General features: G+C 39.6%; 1 protein-coding gene across 1 annotated transcript in view; it reads right to left on the bottom strand.

Annotated features, from left to right (window-relative positions):
• LOC137642190 (intraflagellar transport protein 81 homolog) overlaps positions 1-25,828 on the bottom strand; it is a 108,733-nt gene that overhangs the window by 73,764 nt on the left and 9,141 nt on the right. Inside the window, exons 2-3 of the mRNA XM_068374732.1 lie at positions 23,505-23,647; positions 19,820-19,953 (exon numbers count right to left, since the gene is read on the bottom strand). Coding sequence (XP_068230833.1) covers positions 19,820-19,953; positions 23,505-23,612 — 242 coding nt within the window. The 5' untranslated portion in view covers positions 23,613-23,647. The remainder of the gene's footprint in view (positions 1-19,819; positions 19,954-23,504; positions 23,648-25,828) is intronic.

The following is a 25,828-nucleotide window of genomic DNA, read 5'->3' as shown; positions in this document are numbered from 1 at the left end:
AGTAGGCATATCATGGATTGCAGTATACATTATAGTAGTGTGAATTAAGACCATTTCCCAAGGGGGCAATTTCCTTTGCTAAACTACTTCTACCGTGAGGTCTCCAAGAATTTACGTCTACTGTGAGAACTTTAAGAACTGAGTTAGAAATGACTATCCATATTTGGCAAATTATTCATGCTAAAATAAATTTTTATATATACTGTATGCATATCATACAAGACTAAAATTCTGGTGTATCTTTTCTATGTTGAAAGTAACCATGTTTAAAATGTGCAGATCTCAGATAAAAGATCAAATGCTTTGTATATATTTATATACATCAGGTTGGTCAACTTTACCAAAGATGCAATCAAACTATAATTAGCTTACATCACGTTTGCAGGATTTCGGCCCTTACTGGGGAAAAAGTACACAGGAATGATATACATAAATAAGTTATTATTCATAAGACCTGCAACTTCAACAAAAAAGTACTGTGAAATTGACTATAGCATTTATATGTGAAAAGAACTGACAATAATGCCATGATTTTGACTAGAAAATGAAATCCCTTAGTTTACTTTTATCAATTGTCTTGAATAACATATATCTGTAAGACTTTTGGAATGCACTAATACCATCCTCAAAGGTCACTCTGGAATATGTTCTAGAGATGTCTGCTTCTTTCCACAAAGGTACTATCTGTGAACTTATGATTCAAATTGATTAATTTGTTTAGACAAGGTTGCTAGTGGTCAGTGCACTGGAAGATTAATTTTACCTTTTGTCAAGTAAATGTTGGTTTGCCTAGCTTCTTTCACGATATTTTTTTCATTCAACATATAATCTAGAAAAGGGCCTTTTCCAGAGACTGCAGGAATATTACTCAGTAGAACACCTACTGTTCTTTAAATTTTCATTTAAATACTTTTCAACATTATTTTGATATTTTCAGAAGAAAATACTATAATCATTCTAATTTTCTTTACCAAACTGTGTACAATGTCCATTAGTTTGAATTCATAATAACTAACATTAATTTTGTTTCTACCTCTGAAGCTATTCCTGCCTCTCCCGGTTTTAAAATTGCTTATAATCTTATGTAAATAAATATTTCATTCAGTCTTTAGAATACATAGCTAGCAGCTTTAACATAAATATATTTCTATGGAAATCGAATGACCCAACAACTACTAATACTTTCTGACTTATATGAACATTAGGCTGTCACTAACCTACAATTAATCAGAACAGAGGTAAGTTGTGATATTCATTACTCCAAATGATGAGGTCATGCTTTTGGTATATGTTAATGTTAGCAGTACTATGCAAAACAACATGTGCAGATTTTCCCATAAAGATTTGCCAAAAGGTAAAATCTCACAAAGGGATAAAATCTTAGAAGAAACATTATATAAGAAAAGGGATTTTGACGAAGGAAAAATCTATTTCTGGGGAGAGACCTGTGACGCCCGGTGAAAAGGGTCCTTCTTTACACTTTTCTGATATAAACCTTCCAAATATACCATAGAAAGATAAAAGCATGGAATGCAGAGGTTACTACCCTCGCGCGAGCACCTTGTGGGTGTCGTGTATAAAGCAGGGGCTTGTGAAAACCACTATTCACAGGCTGTCTTCCATTTAGATAATTCCTTCATCAAAGGGAAGGGCCGTAACAGAGGCCCCAGATACTGCACTTGAGCCACTCCACCAACGCCCGACGCGAGCGCCTTCTGAGACATCCTTCTGCAAGAACAAATGGCTTGAAAAGGAAAGGGTGGGATCATACAAAATAACAGGGAAGGGTTTCACCGGGCGTCACAGGTCTCTCCCTAGAAATAGATTTTTCCTTCGTCAAAATCCCTTTTCTGGGTCGACCTGTGACGGCCGGTGAAAATGTACCAGAGAATGCCTTCCAAGCCCAATAATAAATAGTAACCTAATGAGGAGAGAGATAAACACCATGTAAGGAAAATAATATATTATATTAAGGTAAATAAGCATAAATTACAAACTAGCCAAAGGACATAGTGAACGTAAGGCTAAATAAACATGATAACAAGGAAGCATCCGAGTATCAGAGCACAATATGCAACAAAACTGACATGGCTAAGAATAACCCAACACTAAAGTTACGGTAAACACAATAACAGTTAATAACCATAGGAACTAAACATGGAATAAACTTAGGGCTAACGAACCACCAAAGAGAGCGGCGACGTGGTGCGAGTGGCAGGTAGGAGGGAGAAGAGGAGAGATTGATGAAACGAAGAACAAGAGATTAATGGGGAGAGATGAGGCTCCCAGCTGCAACCGTTGGGTATTTAAGGGCCTGTAAGTTCTTTAGATAGTGGCGTTTAAAAACCATAGGAGATTTCCAACCCGTGTACTTTTTAAGGTCATCAAAATCCATATTTTGGAAATAATTGATGGAGGTAGCTACTGACCGGATATCATGAGCATGGGGAAATGATTCCGGATTAGCTTGTTTAATGAAGTATAGGATTTGTTGCCTAATGCCTTGAATGGAAATAGTACCTCCTTGTTCTCTGATAAACAAGGAGCCAGACGAGCGGGTGGCAGTTCTAGCTAAAAAGGCCCTGAGAGTAGTGACTGGACACAGAGAAGTATCTTGGAGAAGAGGAATAATCTTCCAAGGGGACCACCTATTTTGTGGGTCCTCATTTTTAGCTAGGAAAGCTCTGTCTGGAGAAAGAAGTACTTCACCTGAAGGGAGGAAATCTATGTTTTCTGAGTTTCGTGAGAGAGCTGCTAGTTCTGAGATTCTAGCACCCGAGGCCAAAGCCGTTAGAAATAAAGTCTTCCTAAGAAGAGTGATATAGGAGCAGGATTCATTGTCCGTGTCTGATGCAAGTTTGAGGACATCGTTCAGAGACCAAGAGACCTTTTGTGGACGAACCAAAGGTCGAAGCCTAGCACATGCTTTTGGAATAGATGAGAAATAGGAATCTTCTAGGTTAATGTTAAACCCAACAAGGAAGACCTTCTTCAAAGCTGACTTGATGGTGGTTATAGTGCTAGCTGCTAAGCCTTTGTCAAATATGAACCTAAAGAAGGAGATGGCTAAATTAGGAGTCATAAAAGTATGGTCTGAATTCTTTAAGAAATCTGCTAGTTTCTTAACGGCCGAATCATATTGATGAATTGTAGAGTCCCTTTTGGCTATTACAGTGGTAACGTGTTTGCCTCCCATTCACGTGGCAAGAGATCGATCCCCGCCCAGGGCCGTGAGTTTAAGCTGTTTACTGGGGAGGCTACTGCTGTGGTAGGGCACCACAGTGGGGGGTTGGGCTTGCCCGGCTGACGTTCTGGTGAGCATCTATTCTGATGGAACTGGAACTGAAACCAGACACCTTTAGACACCTTTATAAAGAGGACATTTTCCGGGTCGATGTTCGCATCTCTACGAGCTTCAAACTTCATGAAGTCCACAAAGTTAGGGTTTTGGCTATCCTTGAGGAATCTGACTCAGTCCGAGTTTGGACTACTTGGGTCAGCTTGGGGAATGGGATCCGGAAGGGACGGAGTTTCAACTCGAGGAGGAGAGGAAACCAACTGCTTTTTGGCCAGTGAGGTGCTACTAAGGCCACTGCCCCTTGGAAGGAGCGTAGTTTGTGTAAAAATTTCATTAGAAGATTCACTGGAGGGAATAGGTAAATCTTCTTCCAATGGTTCCAACCCAGGGTTAATGCGTCCATGGCATAAGCCTGAGGGTCCAGGTTTGGGGTCACATAACAGGGAAGTTTGTGATTCCGTTGAGTCGCGAATAGATCTACCTGGAGGCCCGGAACCAGCATGAGTATCCACCGGAAGGAATTTATGTCTAGGGACCATTCTGATTCCAGTGGTTTTGTCCTGGATAGTGAGTCCGCTATCACATTCTGGACTCCTGCTGGGTGAGTTGCTGACAGGAACCAGTTCTTGTCTGCTGCCAAGGCGAAGATAGTGACCAGGACCTGATTCAGTTTGGGTGACTTGGATCCTCCTCTGTTGATGCAGTGTACTACGGCTGTGCTGTCTGAGACTACTCTGATGTGGGACGACCTCGGAGGAGAGATTCTCTTCAGGGTCAAGAACACTGCCATGGCTTCGAGAACATTGATATGGAACTGTTTCATGGCGGGTGACCAAGAGCCCTGAAACATATGATGTTGGGAGTAACCCCCCCAGCCACTCAGAGACGCGTCTGTATGAAGTGTCACTTGTGGAGGGGGGAATTGCAGAGGAACCGATTTGAAGAGGTTCCTCGGTTCGGACCATGGGCATAGTCTCATTTTTAAGACAGAGGGGATCTTCAAGATCTTGTCTCTTAAAGGTATTGTAGCTCTCTTTCTCCAAACTCGATTGATGTCTTTGAGTTTGGCTTTTAATAGGAGATCTGTTACTGAAGCAAATTAGAGAAGGCCGAGGATTCTTTCTAAAGCTCTTCTGGACACCTGTTTGTGTTTGAGAAAGTTCCTGATCTTGGAAGCTATCTCCCTTACCTTTTTGGGAGGAAGGGAGAGCCTGTGCTTTGAAAGGTCCCACCGAATGCCTAACCATTCAAAGCGGCTTGATGGTATTAGGCGAGACTTTTGGAGATTGACTTGGAATCCCAGTTTGGCGAGAAATCAAATTACCTTCGTCGTAGCTCTGTTGCATTCCCGGTTCGACCGAGCCCAAATGAGCCAATCGTCCAGATAGGCGATGATCTGTATCCCTTGGTTCCTGAGTTGCTCGAGCATTGTCTCTCCCAGTTTCGTGAATATCCTGGGAGCAATGCTGAGACCGAAGGGCATGACTTTGAACGCAAAGGCTTTCTTGCCTAGGCGGAAGCCTAGGTAAGGAGAGAAGTTTCGAGCTACTGGCACATGATAATAGGCGTCGGTAAGATCAATAGAGGTGGTGACGGCCCCACGGGGAAGTAAGGTCCGTACCTGAGAGATAGTCAGCATACGGAACTTGTCGCAGAGAATGTAAGAGTTTAGTTTTGACAAGTCCAGAACCACTCTCAATGCCGACGAGTCTTTCTTTGGAACTGTAAATAGGCTGTGGCGGGATGTCAACAAAAACAAACCCCCACACCCTTGATCACTCTTACTTCCAAAATATCCCACAACACAAACTTTCCCCTTACTTTACTTTAAACTGGACTCTTAGACAGAAGGAAAATGAAAACAAAACATAACCTTAACACTATATTCTTAAAAGTAAACGCAATCATAAACCAAAAAAAACACACTTATCACGAATCATAAACGATATTAAATATAAAACCGTAACACCATTCAAATAAAAAAAACCCTAACAACTTAAAATTACCACACCCAAAACTAATATTTGTTTATGAGTGAAACTCTTTATCCACACTAGGGCCAACAATCCTTTTCGGCCAAAGCCACAACTCCCTGGCAGACGCAACACTGGCACAATCTGCTATAACTGCCTCACTTAATTTGGCAGTCTATATCGTTATCGTCATCATCATCATCATCATCCTCATCAATAACAGCAATCGAAATCGTAATTGTAATAAACAGGCCAGGTCGTCAACAGTTGCTCAATCCACTAGAGCATTCTAAACACAAGTTCCTTAAGTAAGCCAGGTCATCAATAGTCAAATTCAAATAAATCTTCTCCCCAAAGGAGGAATCACGGCTCCGAATATAAAAAAAAAAACACTAAACAGCCGGCTTTCGAAGAACAAAAAAAATAACAACCGACTCCTTCCACAGTCCGAGATCCAATGCTTTCGCCCAAGACATTCATCACCGCCCTATCCTAGCTAAAAAAATGTAAACAAACAACCTCAAATATACCAACAATCTTTCCAACAACCAATCATTCGCTAATTACCCTTGTTCTTCGGCGCGCACCGCGGACACACAAAACACGCACACACAAACGCACATACACACATACTCTCTCGCGCACGCGCGATCTAACAAAACTAAAGCAAATGAAATTCTCTCTCTCTCTCTCTCTGACAAAACTAAAGCAAATAAACACTCTTTCTCTCTCTCTCTCTCTCTCTCTCTCTCTCTCTCTCTCTCTCTCGCTCACAAAACTAAGCAAATAAACACTTTCTCTCTCTTGCGGTTTGACAAAACTTAAGTAAATAAACACCCACTCACTCACACACACTCTCTCTCTAATGACAAAGCTAAAGCAAATAAAATGGCACGATGTAACAATACTAAGACAACTCTCTCTCTCTCTCTCTCTCTCTCTCTCTCTCTCTCTCTCTCTCTCTCTCTCTCTCTCGATTTGGCAAAAAAAAAAAAAAATAAATTAAAATAAAATTAATCCTCCACATTCCTCCCCCCTTACTTTGCCAAATCCTCACACAACACTTACCTATTTTCTCATTACCCAGTCGCAATCAGGAACAGGGCCTCGGCTTCGAGTAACTGGGCCTTCATATACCTGCACTCTCTCATTCACTTCTTCCATGTCGTTTTCATTCAACGTACTATTACTACTTCCGTCTATGTTCTGCTCGTCTAAGATATCATTCACTATTTCATCTACCTCAGTTTCATCTGGCCCGAAAATCCCACTAATTTCTGTCAAAAATTCATCCATTGCATCTAAACCATTTTCTACTTTAACAAAAGAATCATTCATACTGCTTATCATTCTCCTATCTTTCATTCTCGTGTTCGTCATACGTTCTCTTGCCTCATCTAACGAAAAACCACACACACTATAAGTATCATTCATACTCATCCAAGTTTCATCTGTATTAATACATTTATCTTCCGTACTCACCTGTACATTTACACCCTTGTCCTACTTATTCTGATTCCCGCCAACAACTACAAAATTTTCCCGCCTTTTATCCCCAGTAAAATTCTCAGACTTCTTTTTCCTTCCATACTCTACTAACACCAATTGCTTATCTTCTAAACCTAATGCCTCACACATACTCGGTTCATACTTGTTCGTTTTCAGCCATTTATTCATACCATTCTCCTGAATATATCTTGGTACCTCCTTCCATTTTCGCAACTGATTGTGGTGTGCCCTAACCTTTTCCACACTACCATCCACACTTACTTTACCTAAAACATAACTCAACCCACTAGAACCAACATCTAACACCTCATATGGACCTTCAAACTTATCACGTACCTTATTGACATTCATTCTTCCTTTTTCAATTACTTCTTTTAACACTTTCTCTCCCACTTTGTAGCTTTCAAACCTCTCATTTGCTTTCTTCCAAACATCTCTATCATTCTCGGACACACTCAATCTCGGTCTTACTATCTTTTCAAAATTCAACACAAACTTACACGGAGACATACCAGTACTCTTGTGCACCGTCGCATTATACGCCCACAACGCACGGCCAACATATAAATCCCAATCATTATCACATGTACTCATCATCCGCAAAATTTCTGTCAAAGTTCTTACAGTCCTTTCAGCCAAACCATTCGCACTTGGCATATACGGAGTCGAATACACATGTTCAATGCCCCATTCTCTTAACATCTGCTCAAACTCCCATCCAACAAACTCCGGACCATTGTCACTTAACATTTTTGCAGGCTTACACACACTCATTGGCAACATCACTTGACTTACCATTCTCGCTACAGTCTCACTTCTTTTATTCTTGATGGGTACTGCATACGCAAATTTGCTCATATGATCGACCATGACAATCATTCCCACATGTCTCCTCGCAGTCACAGGCAACGAAACACAATCAATCACAAACATCTCAAATGGCTCTTTCATACGTAACCTCAGAACAGGCGGACTTGCATGCATGCTCTGATACTTTCCCTTCTGACAATCCTCACAAGTAGTCGCTACATCCCTACAAATTTGGCTCAACCCAGGCGTAAACAACCTCTCTCGCATGCATTCCCACAATTTATTCTTCCCCATATGCCCATACCTGTCATGCACTACCATACACATACTTACAGCTGCATGCATTGGAAATACAGGAACATATATATCTTCATCCATTCCCCTATGCAAAAAATACACAATATTCTTACACACAATAAATCTTTTAACAACTTTCTTATACGCTTCCAAATCACACGGCCATTCTTCCACCCTAATACCATTTAAAATACATTCACGTAACCTATTTATTTCGAAACATTCACCTTGCATTTCTTCCACCTCTTCTTTGCTTAACAAATCTTCTTCACTCTTTGCAATATCAATCATGCCAACAAAATTCGCCATGAATACACTATTATCCTCAATTACTATTACCTTACAGCCATTCTTTGAAAGCAAACCTTTACCAACATCAACTGACACATGGTGCAACCTCAAAAAATCTATTCCCATCAAAAAACAACTAGGCATTTCATTCTCTCCCATTACAATAAAATTATGTTCAACTTCCATACTCCCTAGTTCCACCTTCAACCTCACTTCTTCCCAAACAAGTAAACTTCCCTGACCTATTCCATGAATTCTCACACTCGTACACTGTCTTTTCACTTCCCATTTGTACCTCTCTATTTCCCTGATAACCGACTCATTTACTAATGACACTTGAGCACCCGTATCAATTAAACTACAATATTCATTCTCATTTATATTCACATATGTCATCATCCTTCCTTTTACACCACGCATACATACATTTACTCTCCTTTCAATTCTGTCGCTCACTTCGCCAATATGTTCATCATCATATTCACTGTCCTCTATACAGTCATATCTTAGGTTAAGGTCACTTGCACCATTATCCTTCTCACTCAACAATTTGCAACATTCCTCATTACATTGCATCCTCAAGATATATTCCCTACCATTCTCCTTACATGCCCTATATTCCATCGGTCGATTCCATCCAAAATACAAATACACAGTTACACCATACAACATACTTACCACCATTAATATCTTTGATAATACTTCCCCTTCTAGTACACAACTCTCCTCCTCATACACCATTTCTTTTGAAACTTCATTCATCACCCTTCTTTTAAGCTCAGTTACACTACCTGGTATTTCCGTATCTAACCCCTCTTGTATTAACTTACTTAAAAACATTAGGATACACTTATATACCATATCTTGCCCTTCACAACTCTGCTCCACAACTAAACCTTCAGGCAACCTTTCAGAATTCTGATTACTCTCTTTATCTTCCATCCTCCCATGCATCCTCGACATCGCATCTGCTATCACATTCTTATTTCCCGGTACATATTCTAACCTGAAATCAAATTCATTCAAATCCTCTATGGTCCTAGCAACCCTTGCATTCACACACTCTTTCCTTTTCATATACACTAGGGGCTGATGGTCAGTACGCACAATGAATTTTACACCATACAAAAATACTTTCAATGCTTTCACACAAAATCGTATTGCAGCCAATTCCCTGTCAATCGTCGAATACTTCCGCTCAGCTTTATTAAATGCTTTACTAACATACGCTATTACTCTCAATTGCTCTTCTCCATTTACTCTCTGCATTTGAACCAAACAACCACCCATACTAACCCCACTCGCATCCGTATATAACTCTAGCATATTCGCATTTTCACTGTAGTCTGGAAATGCCAAAGTGACGTCTTTCGCGGCCTCTTCCTTCAACCTTTCAAACGCTTCTATCATTCGATCATCCCATTTTAATTTTGTACTATTCCTTTTACCCGTCCATTCATTCAAAGGCTTCCCTATACCTGAACAATCTCTAACAAACTTGCGCCCAAACTCAACCAAACCAAGAAAACCTCGCAACTCACGCACAGTCCGGGGACGTGGAAATTCTCGCACCTTATTCACAAACTTGTCACTCTTCCTTATACCAGATTCACCCACTACATGCCCGAGAAATTCCACCTCCCTGGACAACCATGTACACTTCTCAAGCTTAATTTTCACACCAACTTCAATTAACCGCCTCAACACTGCCTCAAGCAACCGCATATGTTCCTCAACAGTCTCGCTTGCAATCAGAATATCATCTGTAAAAACAGTCACCTTCTGTCGATCGAAACCAGCTAATACAACATTCATCGCTCTTTGGAAGGCAGCAGGCGCATTAGCAAGACCAAAACTCAACCTTTTAAATTGAAAGTGACAATTAGTACTTGAAAATGCAGTAATGGGCCTGCTCCCCTCTGCCAGAGGCATCTGATAATAGCCCCGCACCAAATCTAATTTAGTAAAAACTTTCATTCCATGCATCTTATAAACACAATCAGACACCACATTCATTGGAAAACGTTCTTTAACAGTCACTTCATTTACCTTCCTATAATCAATACACATGCGTAAACTTCCATCAGGCTTTCGTACAGGGACAATAGGGCTATTATCATTATTATTATTATTATTTGCTAAGCTACAACCCTAGCTGGAAAAGCAAAATGCTATAAGCCCAGGGGCCCCAACAGGGAAAATAGCCCATTAAGGAAAGGAAAGAAGGAAAAATAAAATATTTTAAGAAGAGTAACATTAAAATAAATATTTCCTATATAAACTATGAAAACTTTAACAAAACAAGAGGAAGAGAAATTAAATAGAATAGTGTGCCTGATTGTACCCTCAAGCCTTCTTCTTCATTTGAATACAATGAATCTAGTTCTACACCCATACGCTCTGATTCCTGACACTGCTCCTCTAACTCCTTGGCAATAGGCGGAGAAAAATGCCTGGGACGCTGATATATGGGGGTATCATCACTGAGAACTATTTTAAATTCTGGCAGGTCTGACCCCCCACAATCATCGTCACCGAGACTCATAACTCTCCGCTTATCCCATAACATCTTAAGCAATCATTCCCTTTCGACCTCACTTATACTCTCATCTAACTTAATTCTTCCTTTCAACGTATCGTAATCCCAATCGTCATCGTTCTTTACCTTACCAGCCATTACCTGTCTCGCCTTAACATATCTTCCATCCTCTACATTGATCAGTGTATACATACATCCCATGCAATCGCCCTCACGTATACCACGTACTCTCTTCCTCCTAACACACGGCAACAACCTTACATACACCTTGGGTTCCTGCATATTCATAACACCATCATATATATACGCACTCGTTTTCACCAAATTACCTGCTTCCATACCTTCCACTACATATTCATCCTCGTCACTATTTGAAATTCCCAGACTGCTCGGCCATGCAACTTTTACACTAATAACCTCACCTTTCTTACCCGATAACTTTACACTTTCCTTTGCTACCAACGGCACTCCCTTCCACACCTTCGTACTCACTCTGCCGTCTTCCTTTAAATAAAATTCCCCACAAATATTACCTTTAACCTTTATTTCTATCATATTCACACTTGGATGTACAATCATACCACATTTTTTCAGAAATTTATACCCAAGCAGTACGTCATATTTCTCATTCGCTCCCTCGACCACGTAAAAATCATTATCCTCCATCATCAACCCCCCAATCATAACATTTTCCCGCAACTTTCCTTGCACAGGCATACGCATATTACCAATACCTTTTACTTCACCCTTACATCCCTTAAATTCACAAACCTCTTTTACCTTATCATATGCATTCCTAAACATTAAATTGACACCACAACCAGTATCAATCAAACCAACCAACTCTACACCATTGAAAATCATTTTCACACTCATGCAATCATGTGCTCTTTCTCCCATCACATCTTCATGCAATAAACCCTCACAAACATGCATCACATTCACTCCCCACACACACGAGGACTCACCCAGCTGAACCCTCTGATTAATTAGTTTCCCGAACATCCTGGCTGACTTGACCCCTTCTTTCTACAAACCCTAGATACATGCCCATCTGCACCACATTCAGTACACTTACCCCGCGGCTCCTTGCACATTCTAGCATAATAACCATCCTTACCACAATTACCACAAATTACATTCATACGATTACTACGGCATCCACTCGCTATGTGCCCAGTCATACCACACCAATAACACTTAACCACTTTCTCTTTCTTACAGTCGCTAATACGATGCCCTGTCTCTCCACACCCGAAACATGCTCCTAATGCCCATCTACACTTGTTCTTTTTATGTCCTACCTTCCCACACCTATAACACCTCTCTTCACGGATACCACTACCTAACCTAACTTGCTGCGTACTAGCACTTCTATCTCTCCAAACTTGATTTCCCTGTCTAAACCCGTCATTTCTCGGAATGGGTATTCCTACATTACTCACCCTAACACTTCTATCTACTACACTATCAGCTGCCCTCATTGGCCCTCTCATAACAGCATCTCTAAAACTACCAAATTCTGGCACACATTCCTCCATTCCAGTTCTTACACTCACAGATTTACTTTCTTTCATACACCTATCCAACTCGTAATCCTCAACTATCTCTAAAATATCATCCCAAGTTAATCTCTCTCTAGTCCACCTCATTTTCTCCTTCCGTTTCAAATTAATAAACTCACACACACTCTCTGGTACTGTACCCAAAAACTTCTTCATTAGTTCCTTATTTTCATTTATTCCTTCGTCCCCATACTTCTTTCTAGCCAATGTTTCTAACCGACATACATACATCGCGATTGCTTCACCCACCTTCATTCGTGCTTCATCAAAATCATTTTTTCGCTTATACCTAACACTACCTTTCATACGTTTTACCTGTTCAATTATCCTCTTCTTTACACTTTCATACTCAACCTCTCCTACACTCATTATCACCCCATACATCGTCAACAAATATCCTGACAAAAATTCTCCCAACTCCCTAGCCCAAACTCTCTTACTATCCCCATACTTATCCTGACAAAACTTTTCATATTCCCTAAAGAAGTCATATACATCCCTACTGCTATGTTCATTAAAACTTTCACACCTAGGTACCTCTCTCATAAACACCGTCTTACAAACTTCCTCTACTTCATTCTCACTACTATCTTCACTGTCGACTCCCTTCTTGTTGCCTTCTTCTTCATTTGAATACAATGAATCTAGTTCTACACTCAAAGTCCTATCTTTAACTATTCCCTTCTTACCCTTTTTCTTACTAACCACCTTCAGCCATTCATGATCATCCTCACTCACACCCTGACCTTTCTTCTTTTCTTTCTTCACACTATCTTTACCTTTCTTCTCAGTCTTCCTATCACCCTTCGTTCCAATCTTACTATGTCTAGGCCCTTTACTTTCAATATCACTATCACTACCTTCCCCATTATCACTTACCCTATCCTCTTCCACCATCAACCCGTTACCCGAAGCAGAAGCCACTCCTCCGACTGCACCTTCACCCATGACAGTTTTCATCATCTCCATTACTTGCCCTACCATTGCTTCCATTCGTTTCTCATTTTCTCGCATCCTCGTCTCAACACCCTCTTCCACTCTCTCTACAGTTCCCTTTAACTCACTAAGCTCCTTCTGCATCGCCGCATTCTCCCAGTTCAACCTCTCATTCTCTACTAGCAACCTCTCTTTCTCAACTATCCACATCTATCGTTCTTTATAATGCCGCAATTCCTCCTCCAAAGCCTCGTATTTACCTTCCATTTTTCTTCAACCTTGATCCTAATTCCGTCCTTCGTCAAAGAGTCCAGCTTCAAATCCCACCTCTCAAGTCAAGTCCCTGTTCGGGCGCCAAATTTATGTGGCGGGATGTCAACAAAAACAAACCCCCACACCCTTGATCACTCTTACTTCCAAAATATCCCACAACACAAACTTTCCCCTTACTTTACTTTAAACTGGACTCTTAGACAGAAGGAAAATGAAAACAAAACATAACCTTAACACTATATTCTTAAAAGTAAACGCAATCATAAACCAAAAAAAACACACTTATCACGAATCATAAACAATATTAAATATAAAACCGTAACACCATTCAAATAAAAAAACTCCTAACAACTTAAAATTACCACACCCAAAACCAATATTTGTTTATGAGTGGAACTCTTTATCCACACTAGGGCCAACAATCCTTTTCGGCCAAAGCCACAACTCCCTGGCAGACGCAACACTGGCACAATCTGCTATAACTGCCTCACTTAATTTGGCAGTCTATATCGTCATCATCATCATCATCATCCTCATCAATAACAGCAATCGAAATCGTAATTGTAATAAACAGGCCAGGTCGTCAACAGTTGATCAATCCACTAGAGCATTCTAAACACAAGTTCCTTAAGTAAGCCAGGTCATCAATAGTCAAATTCAAATAAATCTTCTCCCCAAAGGAGGAATCACGGCTCCGAATATAAAAAAAAAACACTAAACAGCCGGCTTTCGAAGAACAAAAAAAATAACAACCGACTCCTTCCACAGTCCGAGATCCAATGCTTTCGCCCAAGACATTCATCACCGCCCTATCCTAGCTAAAAAAATGTAAACAAACAACCTCAAATATACCAACAATCTTTCCAACAACCAATCATTCGCTAATTACCCTTGTTCTTCGGCGCGCACCGCGGACACACAAAACACGCACACACAAACGCACATACACACATACTCTCTCGCGCACGCGCGATCTAACAAAACTAAAGCAAATGAAATTCTCTCTCTCTCTCTGACAAAACTAAAGCAAATAAACCCTCTTTCTCTCTCTCTCTCTCTCTCTCTCTCTCTCTCTCTCTCTCTCTCTCTCTCTCTCGCTCACAAAACTAAGCAAATAAACACTTTCTCTCTCTTGCGGTTTGACAAAACTTAAGTAAATAAACACCCACTCACTCACACACACACTCTCTCTCTCTCTCTCTCTCTCTCTCTCTCTCTCTCTCTCTCTCTCTCTCTCTAATGACAAAGCTAAAGCAAATAAAATGTCACGATGTAACAATACTAAGACAACTCTCTCTCTCTCTCTCTCTCTCTCTCTCTCTCTCTCTCTCTCTCTCTCTCTCTCTCTCTCTCTCTCTCTCTCGATTTGGCAAAACAAAAAAAAATAAATTAAAATAAAATTAATCCTCCACAAGGCGGCCTTGGAATTTCAGTGATCGAACCAGTTTGATTGCTTTCTTCTTGAGTAACTCTGTGGTGTACTCTTTCAGGATGGGAGTGGGTCTCTGGAAGAAGATCACTAGTGGAGGTGGAGATCCCTGTGACCATTTCCAACCCAAGCCTTTGGATATTATGCTGTGAGCCCATGGACTGAAGGTCCAATGGTCTCGAAAGTGATAAAGTCTCCCCCCTACCGGGATCACATCATTGCGAGGGAGTGAATTTAGGTCCCTTCCCTCCCCGAGCACCCCTTGATCTGGGTCCGCCTTGATGGCGGAACTGTCCTCTACCTCTGTAGCTTCCTCTCTGGTGTCCACGAAAGGAACCGGAGGGTTCGTAGCTAGGGTTGGATGCAGGGGAGGACATCCAAGAAGACATGGGGTTGGGTTGTGTACCTGGGGGAGCAGTGAGGTAGACCACTTGTTGAGGAAGAGCCGGTTGCTGAGAATTTGAAGCAGAGGAAGACTGTGTTGACGTGTGGGGAACTGCCGATTGGTGGTAGTGACCCCGGTTCGTCTTGTAAGGGGTAAATCTCTGCTTTTTCTTGAAGAAAGTTTGTTTGTGGGATTCGATCTTCCTTTTGGTTATGAGGACCCACCTTACTTGCAAATTTTGGTTTGCCCTCGCAGCGTCCTGAAGAACTTTATTAACTTCATCCTGAGGGAATAGGTTCTTACCCCAGCAGGAGGACGCTATCAGCCTGTTCGGTTCATGTCTGATAGAAGCCTCAGACAGAACGTATTTCCTGCAGTTAACCCAAGCCGACCAGAAGTCGTGGAGGTCAACTTGGTAGGACAGAAGCAGGTTCTTTGTGAAAACCCTGAACAAAGTTTCAGTCGGGTAAACAGAGGCTAGGGACTCTACGGAGGTGATGGAGTGGAGGGACCTAGCTAACCTATTACGTGCCTCGAACTCGGTCTTGAGAAGATTCTCTAGTAATCTGGGAAGCTTCTCAGAAAAAAGAGTAGAGGCGCAGTCTGGGTCTAGCTTCCCTACCGTGAAGGTAGAAGAAGCGTCATTCAAGGTGGCAGAGGTACCCGGAATGAGCATTGAGGTGGGGTCCGTCTCTTTGAGAGCCGGCATGGCAGAGCCTTCCTTGACGGCCTGTATTGTCAGATCTGTCACTTTATCTATAAGTGGCAAGGTAATGGACGATGCCGTTATAAAAATAGTGTAGGCACCTTTGTGTGGGGTGAGCTTGGAGTTGGTACACCCCCATTCTGATAGAGTCCTGGCCCAGACAGCTTAGGCCTGTTTTTTTGGAAATATCACCGTTTCCTTCGGTACCTTGTCCATTCTAACCAAGGCATGCTCCTTCAGACGGACGAAGCCATTGAATGGGAATTCTAGCCCCGGGGGGTAGAATTCTAGGTCCTCTAGAGGGCGGGTGCCTATGCCATCTAGAGTTAGGGTACCATCTAAGTAAGGAGCATGCAAGGCAAACCTCCAAGGGTTGTTTTTATCGAAGGGGGGTAACTTCGACGCGTCTGGGGGTGAAGGCGGAGGAATCTGAGTTCCGGAGCGGATCAGATTCGCCACCATATCTTTTAGCTCCGTCATAGCCCCAGAGTGTTGCTGAATTTGTTCTTTAATCATATCCCTGATTAAGTCGACGGATAAGGAGGGTTCCTGAGAACCACCCGCCGACGAAGCCTTGGACTTGGCGGACTTCGATTTCTTAGAAGTTATGGTTTTACGAGAAGTACCAGGGATATCAGGAGCAGTCGAGGGTCCGGGGACCAGTGACGGAGACAATAGCAAAGCTGAACTAGGCATTGACTTATAATTACGGAGTGGCTTCACCTTGGGTCGTATGGGGACGGAGGGATCCCGAGGAGAAGCCGTAGGCTTATCAAAGCCGAGAAAGGAAGAGGTAGAAGAAGGAGTAGCAGATAAAAAGGTTTCCACCAACTCGACACCACCTACCTGCTCGTCCATGGGCTCGATGTCTAAATCCAGAGCTGACACATCCCCCGATATAAGAGATTCGTCTTCCGTGGGGATGGTTGCTCTGACCGCTTCAATTAAAGGGGCAGCCGCCTCCGGAGTGACTGCTGCAGTGGTAGAGCCTGGGAAGAGTCGGGAGGCCATGTCTCCGTCGAGGAGATAGGGTGCGCCAGACGGAGCATTCCTGCCGAAGCCCGACACCCAAGGACGAAGAGCAGCTCTTGCCGACTGAAGAGATTCATCATCGGCCTGAAAGAGGTGAGGGGATTAGTGATAAAGGAGAAGGATCGTTCTCCGAAATAAGCGATGTATACATAATTAAGGAACAAATTAAATCATCGCCAAAGGATAAAAGGAACAAAACGAAAACCAATTTACGTCATCGTTCAGGAGTAAGGAGGACCACTCGTAACAGAGCGTGCACGATTCCGGGAACCACACCATGTATGGGGCTTGTCCCGGCTCCCGAATAAAGGAGATAGCGCAATGTGCATGCGACCGGCAGAGGTCATGTCCAACGGGATCGTTGAAAGAGGCGGGGCAGCCCTTGGCAGCGCAGCGGAGCTTCTGTAAAAGAAAGGAGACATAACTCTGGATGTTCCTTGAGACTCTGGTAGGGGATTAAGATCTACTAACAGAGTCTAGATAGCATGAAATATGTGTGCATATAATGGTTCAAAGAATGAGAGCCGGAGCTCCATATTGAAATATTTTAAATATAAAATTTTCCTGCACCAGAGTGTGCCGGAGGAATCTAAAATGGGTCCGTATCATTATAAATATTATTAAAATAAGAATAAAATAAATTAATGTAAGCTGCGGAACCTCCGACAGGGTCGAGGATTCAGTGATAGGCCCGTAACCAAATAAATTATAAAATACAAGCAGTAGCTAAAAGCTAAGGCTAACATCATTGCTAAGCGTATTGGTGATCTCCGGTGAAGCCGGAGGTCCGGTGAAAGGTCCGGAATAAATAAGTTGTGATTAAATAATGAATAATTTGTGTGGATATGGCCGTGACCGGAGTCTGGGTACAAGGGACCACCGGGGGATGAGGCCCTGCCAGAGGGTTACACTCCAAATGATATATAACTATAGGTTCCAATCTCAATGAGTATCCCTCATGGCGGAGTAGAACTCAAGGCGGAGTGGATGAATGTTCAGATCCTACTCCCAAGCCGTAGCGGGGAGAGGACGGAACTATGAGGGGAACAGGTGGCGTCATAAAGCTGGCCCAAAACAATGACTCACACACGAACAGGACCTATTAATAACGCTAGCTATATTAACAGTAACCACATAATAAAATAAATCGTAAAATATCATATACCCGTTGAGGGAGAGGGGGGAGGGAGAACCCGTGATCGTATAAAACGGAAAACGGGAAATCCACCTCTCCTACTCGAGGCTAAGAAAGAAAATGAGAGAAAGGGTAACTCGTGACTGTAGCGACAGAAAACTAGAACTCCATGCTCTCGCTCTCGTGGTTAAACTATAAAGAACCTAATTAAGCACACCATAATATGATATAAGTATAACAATAAAATTGTAACGTCAAATACAAGACTACGAACGAAGAATAACGTCTGCGTTAACAAAATTTAAAAGGATATAGTTCACTGATGAAAGCCTCTCAGGGCGGGTACTAAACTATAATAAAGCCAGAACGCTATTCTTGTTCGTCCAGACTGGACTTGCTAGCAAAAAGTACCATAGGAAATAATAATAATAATAATAATAATAATAATAATAATAATGGTTCAAAAAGGCATAAGGCCAGTGACTTAACCAAGAACCTAACTGACAGCGTACCAAATGGGCAAGACTAACATGAAATTCCCAGCGAGGCAAATCAAAACAACAATGGCTGCCGACACCGTGGAAGGCCAAGCCGGTCGAAATAAAAAACAACACAATACTGGGAAGAGTACAACTGCCCGGTACTGCAAAAAGCTGTCAAAACAAACTATGGTACTTAACATTGGTATTGGTGAAGTTGGAGCTTCGGCCATGATGAAAATAATCCACGAAACGTGAAAACACCAAGAACACAAAAATCTAATACCAAGCTAGCAAGTCCAAAACAGAAGGATGTCTCAGAGGGCGCTCGCGTCGGGCGTCGATGGAGTGGCTCAAGTGCGGTATCTGGGGCCTCTGTTACGGCCCTTCCCTTTGATGAAGGAATTATCTAAATGGAAGACAGCCTGTGAATAGTGGTTTTCACACGCCCCTGCTTTATACACGACACCCACAAGGTGCTCGCGCGAGGGTAGTAACCTCTGCATTCCATGCTTTTATCTTTCTCTGGTATATTTGGAAGGTTTATATCAGAAAGTGTAAAGAAGGACCCTTTTCACCGGCCGTCACAGGTCGACCCAGAAAAGATATTTGTTGGTGTGTGTGGGGGGGGGGGGGGGGGGCGGTTTGCTAAGAATTGGTGTAAGTTTGAGGTATCTATATACTTTTCAATGTAGGTACTGTATTAGGGCTTTCAATATTTATGCCTTAACTTTTATATCCATCCTAAAATCAGTCTTGAACATATTAATGTATCTTATACTATAAGAAGCATTAAATTTATTTATGTCTGCTACTTATTACTGTACTATATATCTAATTTGCAAAATGTATCATTATCAATATTTATGTAAATACTATTTCTTGGAAGTTTGATCTGTTGTAAGTGTGGATGGCTATTTATTGAGAAACTCATAAGTCAGGAATGCTGTATTTATGCTAAAAGAACAGGTTTCTGGGCTCTTTGTGTAGACATAAAAACATAAATATCTTTTCATTATGTTAAAATAAATTGATCCTAATCATATAATGTATTGTCAGGTATAGCCTGTAAAAGATATTATTACTGGAAATTCATCAGAACATCATATACAAAAAGTAAAAGACAATTAAAAGGTTCTCAGTTGCAAATTCATAGACTTACATATTATCACCGGGAGGTTTGTACTTCAGAATACGTAACATTCCCAGCATTCGAACAGCCATCTGATCTGGCTCCTCTTCTCGAATATCGAGGCGATTCTTAGAATCGATCTCAGCAAAGACATCATTGAGAACCTGAAGAAAAATTCAAGATTTTTATTCAGTATTCTTTATGTACACTAGAAACAGCAAAGTCCTATTTTAAACAAACACAGCTACCCAACTAAAAAGTAGAAAATAAAATCACAAAACAAAAATATGATCCAAATATTGAGCAAGAGAAGAAAAACTTCAACACACAGTTCAGTTGCTTACATTTAAGTTAGCCATAGAACCTAACCTGTGGCAATACAAGGCCAGGTCGCTTCCAACCATGCCACCAGAGGCTCAAAGGAAGTCGGAACCTAACTGCTAACTGCAATTCAGGATTTACCTGGTGAAGTATCACTCTTACCAGCGAGTTTTCCCCGACTTCCCGGCCCTTCAGGTGACACTATTGATAGCTTTTAATTCGAATTACTCCTAATGAGTCAATATGGATGAAAACCAACACAATATCGTGTTCAAATAGAAATACATTTCTATCTCATAATGGGATCGAACCCTAGCCGCTTCAAATGAAAGGTCAGGTATCTTCCAACCATTCCACCAGAGGCTCAAAAGTGCCAGAACCTAACTGCTAACTGATATTCAGGATTTACCTGGCGAAACATCAGTCTCTTACCAAGGAGTTTTTTATGAAGATCTGGAGATATCTAGGATAAAACATGACGCATTTACATTTGTTTTGTGTTACTTCAAGGCTCAAATAAGTCAAAAGAAGAGAGGATAATCCGCAGTAGATAAATTTAGAGTACACACAAGGAATGACAGAGGATACATGCTTGTAGAATTTGCTGAAAGAATCAATAAAGGATAAAATCATGAACACTTCCTCTTATGAAAATGAACATACAAAATGGCCATGGAGAAGCCTAAATGGAGAAACAAAAAATGAAATAGATTTTATTCTCAATGAAAAAGTTAATTTAGTTAAAAATGTAACTGTTAAACAAGTTAAAAGTCAAGCGATTATACAGTGGTGAGAAGCAAAATTTGTTTAGATCTAAGGAAAAAGAGAGAACAATTAATTTTAACAAAGAAAATAAACACTCCTGTAATAAGAGAAAAAGATGATGAGATTAGTTTAATAATATAAAATAGGTACTCCCAGCTCCATGATGAAATGGAAGCAAGTAAAAAATAAATCAACAGTAATTTAACAGAATTTGTATTAGAATCAGCACTAGAAGTGGGTGGAAATGTACCTAAACAAGATAAAAAAAAAAAAATATCAGAAAACACCAAAATAAAAGTAATAAAGAAAAAAATGGAAATGGGGGTAAAACTGAAGAGAGATGAAATAAAATTAGCAGAACTATCCAAAACTATAAACTAACTAAAACATAAGATATTCGTAATAACAATCAGACCAAAATTAAGGTTTAAAGGCTGCGCATGAATGGCAGAGGCAAGGGACAGTGACCATTGCTCTATCAAGCAAGACAATGCCTAGAGACTGACCATAGATACATATGATCAAAGCCCAAGCCTCCTCTCCCTCCAAGCTCCAAGCTAGGACCAAGGAGGGCCAGGCAATGGCTGCTGATGACTCAGCAAATAGACCTATAGGCTCTCCCAAACACCCCATCCTTAGCTCACAAGGATGGTGAGGTTGCAGCGATCAAAGGAACTAACGAGTTTGAGCAGGACTCTAACTCCAGTCTGGCGTTCACCAGTCAGGGACGTTACCACATCGGCCACCAAAACTCTTAACCTAAAAAAGGAAGCATTAAATTGATGAAAAGACGACTAGGAATAGGGCACCAATAGAGGTTTGTTTTAAAGGATGAGAATATAAATATGATCAACAATAGAGATGGAGTGATAAAAATTGAAGAGGATTTCTATACAATGCTATACAATAGTAATATAACAGATAATTCTTCTAATAGAAATAATGGAACACCTGAGCTGGTACCAAACAGTGGGAGAAGTAAAGAAAGCATTAAAAGGCACGAAAAGGGATAAAACAGGAGGAGAAGATGGCCTAACAATTGATTCAATAATAGATGGAGGATGTTTCATAGTAGTAAAACTCGCTCAACTTTACAAAAAATGTCTGCAAGAATGCTCTGTACACAGCTGGAAAAACTATCATTATACCAATTCAAAAAAAGGGAGACACAAATGAGCTGAAAAATTACTGCCCAATAAGTTTACTCTCAGTAATATATGAAATATTTACAAAGATCATATAAGGCTGCACAGAAAGTCAACTAGACTTTAATCAACCACAAGAGCATGCAAGCTTTAGAAGTGGGTATTCAAGCAATGACCATATCTATGCAATTAACCAGGTAATGGAAATATCTATAGAATATGACAAACCACTATGTATGGCATTTATACACGATGAGAAAGCTTTTGGTTCTGTCAAAATTTCAGCAGTAATGAAAGCATTTCTAAGACAGGAATAATAGAATCTTATCTTAGAACACTTGAAAATATCTATACAGGAAGTACAGAAATCCTAAAACTACATAAAGATAGAGAAAATTCCGATTGAAAAAAGAATCAGGCAGGGAGACCCCATTTATTCTAAACTACTCACAGCATGCCTAGGAGAAGTTTCTAAGAATTTAGATGGGAAAATGAAGGAATTGATATTAATGGGGAATATCTTAACAGCTTAAAATTTGCAGATAACATAGTTGTGTTTCGTGAATCATGGGGGGAAATTACAAAAGAGGATAGAAAATTTGAATAAAGCATAAACGTATGACTGAAAAATGAATATGAGTACAGTAAAACTAAGATAATGTTCAATGAAAACACTGAGAGGCAACAAAAAAGTTTTATGGATGAACCTCTAAAGATTTTTAATGAATATACATAATTGTGACAGACAGTAAGTGTTTCCCAGGGACGGGACACCGAAATTAAAAGAAGGATAAGCATAGGATGGAGAGCTTTTGATAAAGAAAATGAGATTATGAAAAGTAAAATGCCACTTTCTCTAATAAGGAAAGCATTTAATAAGATGGTCCTAGCAACTTTAACTTTATGCATTAAAAACTTGGAGCCTTACTAAAGCCTTAGAACATAAGCTAGATACAACTGAAAGATCTATGGAAAGAACAATGATGGGAATAACACTAATTCACAAAAAAAAGAGCAACATAGATACAAGGGCAAACTAAAGTAGAGGATATTCTAACCATATGTAAGAAAAAGAAATGGACAGGAAATATAATGAGAATTTCAGATAATAGATGGACGTTGGGAATAAAAGAAAGGGTCCCCATAGATTGCAAAAGAAGCAGGAGAAGGAAGAGAAGACGATGGATTGGTAAACTAAAAATGTTTGCGGGTGTGGTCTGGCATAAAAAGACCATAAACAGACGCAGGTGGTTGAACATGCCTGAGACCTTTGTTCTGCAGTGGACTAGTAACGGCTGATGATAATGATAGGTATGTACCATATGCATATAATTATGTCCAAAGATCCACACCCCATAAAATAATTACTAGTATTCAGAATAGATATACAGCAAACAGAAATCTAAAAAAGTATGGAAATAGTAAACAAATTGAAAATCTATATTCATAATTGATATACAGTACTACTGTGAACCAGCACTAACCTGCAACAGTTGTTCAGGCTGTAGAGCATCAAATGTTATGAGGTTATAATTACGATTGTATGGCGGCTTGTTCAGCTCACCAACAATAAATTTGATTTCTTCACTCATTCTTACTGATGTAGTACGATACTTCTTTAAAGAATCTGGAAAAATGAAAACATTAATATAGCTTCTAGAAACTTTAAATAAAACAAGAATTGTTTGATACCAGAGTACATGAGTCAAATATGAAAAAAAGGAGATACTGTATTTGGATGCTACTGGCATAGAAACGAGAGCATTCTCTGTATTTTTACAATGCATACGGAAAATGTGAATATTACTACATAAGAAACTGAACATAAAAATGTACTGCCCGTCTTTTCTCTACAATTGCTAATTTTTATGACAAAATCTATTTATTTTATCTATGTTATATAAGAAATTTATTCAGCTTTCCATTGCAATCTTTATTTTTTTCCAAGCGTGACTCATTAATTATTTGGTATGTAAAATGGCAGAGAAGGTATGCTTACGGTAAAACTGGTTTAGTCTTTTACATGAGAATTTTGAGAATACATAGATAAATTTTATATGCATGTAAGTGCATTAGAAAATAATTGTAATTGTCATTTTTATACAACATTAAAAAAGCATTATTCGATTTTTCTCATGACATACGAAAAATATGAAAATTTGTCTAAAAAAATATTTTTTTTTATAAACTTTGTAAAATAAAGATAAAAATGTATTGTCCACCTTTGCTCTACAATTACTAATTACTCAGTTTTTTTTTGACTGATTGATTTGTGGATTTCTAGAATCAATGAATCAATCAGGAAAAAAACAGCAATTAGTATTTGTAGAGCAAAGATGGACAATACTTTTCTGACAAAAACCATTTACTTTATATATGGATTATATAAGAAATTTGTTTCGCTTTTCTTTGCAGGGTTAATTTTTTCTAGCATTACTAATAACATCGTGTTTATACAAAATGGCAGCATTGATATGTTCACCCCAAAATTGCTTGATATCCTTTTTATGAATAATTTTACGCATGTATAAATAATTTTTTCTGTGCGTGTTTGTGCATCTGCAAATGATCGCTATTATCATGTTTCATATAGCATTAGAAAGGGTATTCTTTCTATTTTCCGATTATATACTGGAAAAAATTTAAAAATATGAACACTTTTATATATAAAAAAAAAAAAAAAACTTTTTTGTTAAGCAACAATAAAAATTTGTCCGATTTTGCTCTACAATTGCTCAAATCTTTTTTCAAAAATATATATCACTTCTATTTATCAGTTATACAAGAAATTGATTATGATTTTTTAAAGCATTTCTGTTACTTTTTATGTCTATGATTGTAGTGTGTTAGTTACGCAACTAAATTCTAATATAAGTAGGTTGACACATGTAATCAATCAAGGCTTTTTACCATTCAATTTATATAAATATCATTGCATGCATAAACAATATTCATATTGAATAAAGTCCTCTACGTAATTTCCTTTTTTCTATTAATATTCTTAAAAATCATCTATGTTTTTTGCTATATTTTCACATTTTTTGCTTTATTAAATACTTTCAACCATTGCAAAGGTATTCTCCTTACATCATGGAATGTTCAATCATTCCTCGACATAATGTAGTAAGCCATAAGTTCATATTTGTTATGGAATGGCCCCAACGAGGTTCAGAAATAGATTTCTCTGCGAGTGTGTCAATTTTACATTTGGCCAAAAGCGACAAGCCAAAAGCGATTGTGTCCTGGCTGGGATAACCAAGGTTAAAGGTATTGGCGTGGACAATTTTCTTTAGTTACAGTTGTGGCATTCACATAGTCCTAATGTGCATATAACTAAAGCTATTTCCCCAAATTTTACTTGAACTGATTGAAGAGCCCGTTTTTACTTACTTTTTTTCAACTGTCTTCTTTTCAAATTTTATCTCCTCCCACATTTAAGGAAAATTAAAATTTACTATCTAGTAGTAATTATAAGCTATATAAAATAAAATGAATAACTTTACATACCATAAAAATGTTTTATTGATCTAAATCTTTTATAAAAGGAAAAGCAAAATTTTGTATAAATACATATTTTTTCTTAAATGCGTGGATGAAGCTTTCAAGTTATTGCTTTAAATACACCAGAGTCAAGCCTTATAAAGTATAGCTTTTTGAATTTTTAGAATATGTTAACCCTGGATAGGTACGCTCCTCGGACACCCCTTTGAGGGTATACTCGGACGCGAACGACCCCGACGGCAAAAAAAATTCTTGAAAAATCAGTTTTTGCAGTAACCTCTTTTTTTCTTTTGCCAAAAAAAAACTT

Source organism: Palaemon carinicauda, chromosome 6 (genome assembly GCF_036898095.1).
Source record: "Palaemon carinicauda isolate YSFRI2023 chromosome 6, ASM3689809v2, whole genome shotgun sequence".
Classification (NCBI taxonomy): Eukaryota; Metazoa; Arthropoda; class Malacostraca; order Decapoda; family Palaemonidae; genus Palaemon; species Palaemon carinicauda.
This window is presented reverse-complemented; position numbering and strand designations above follow the sequence as displayed.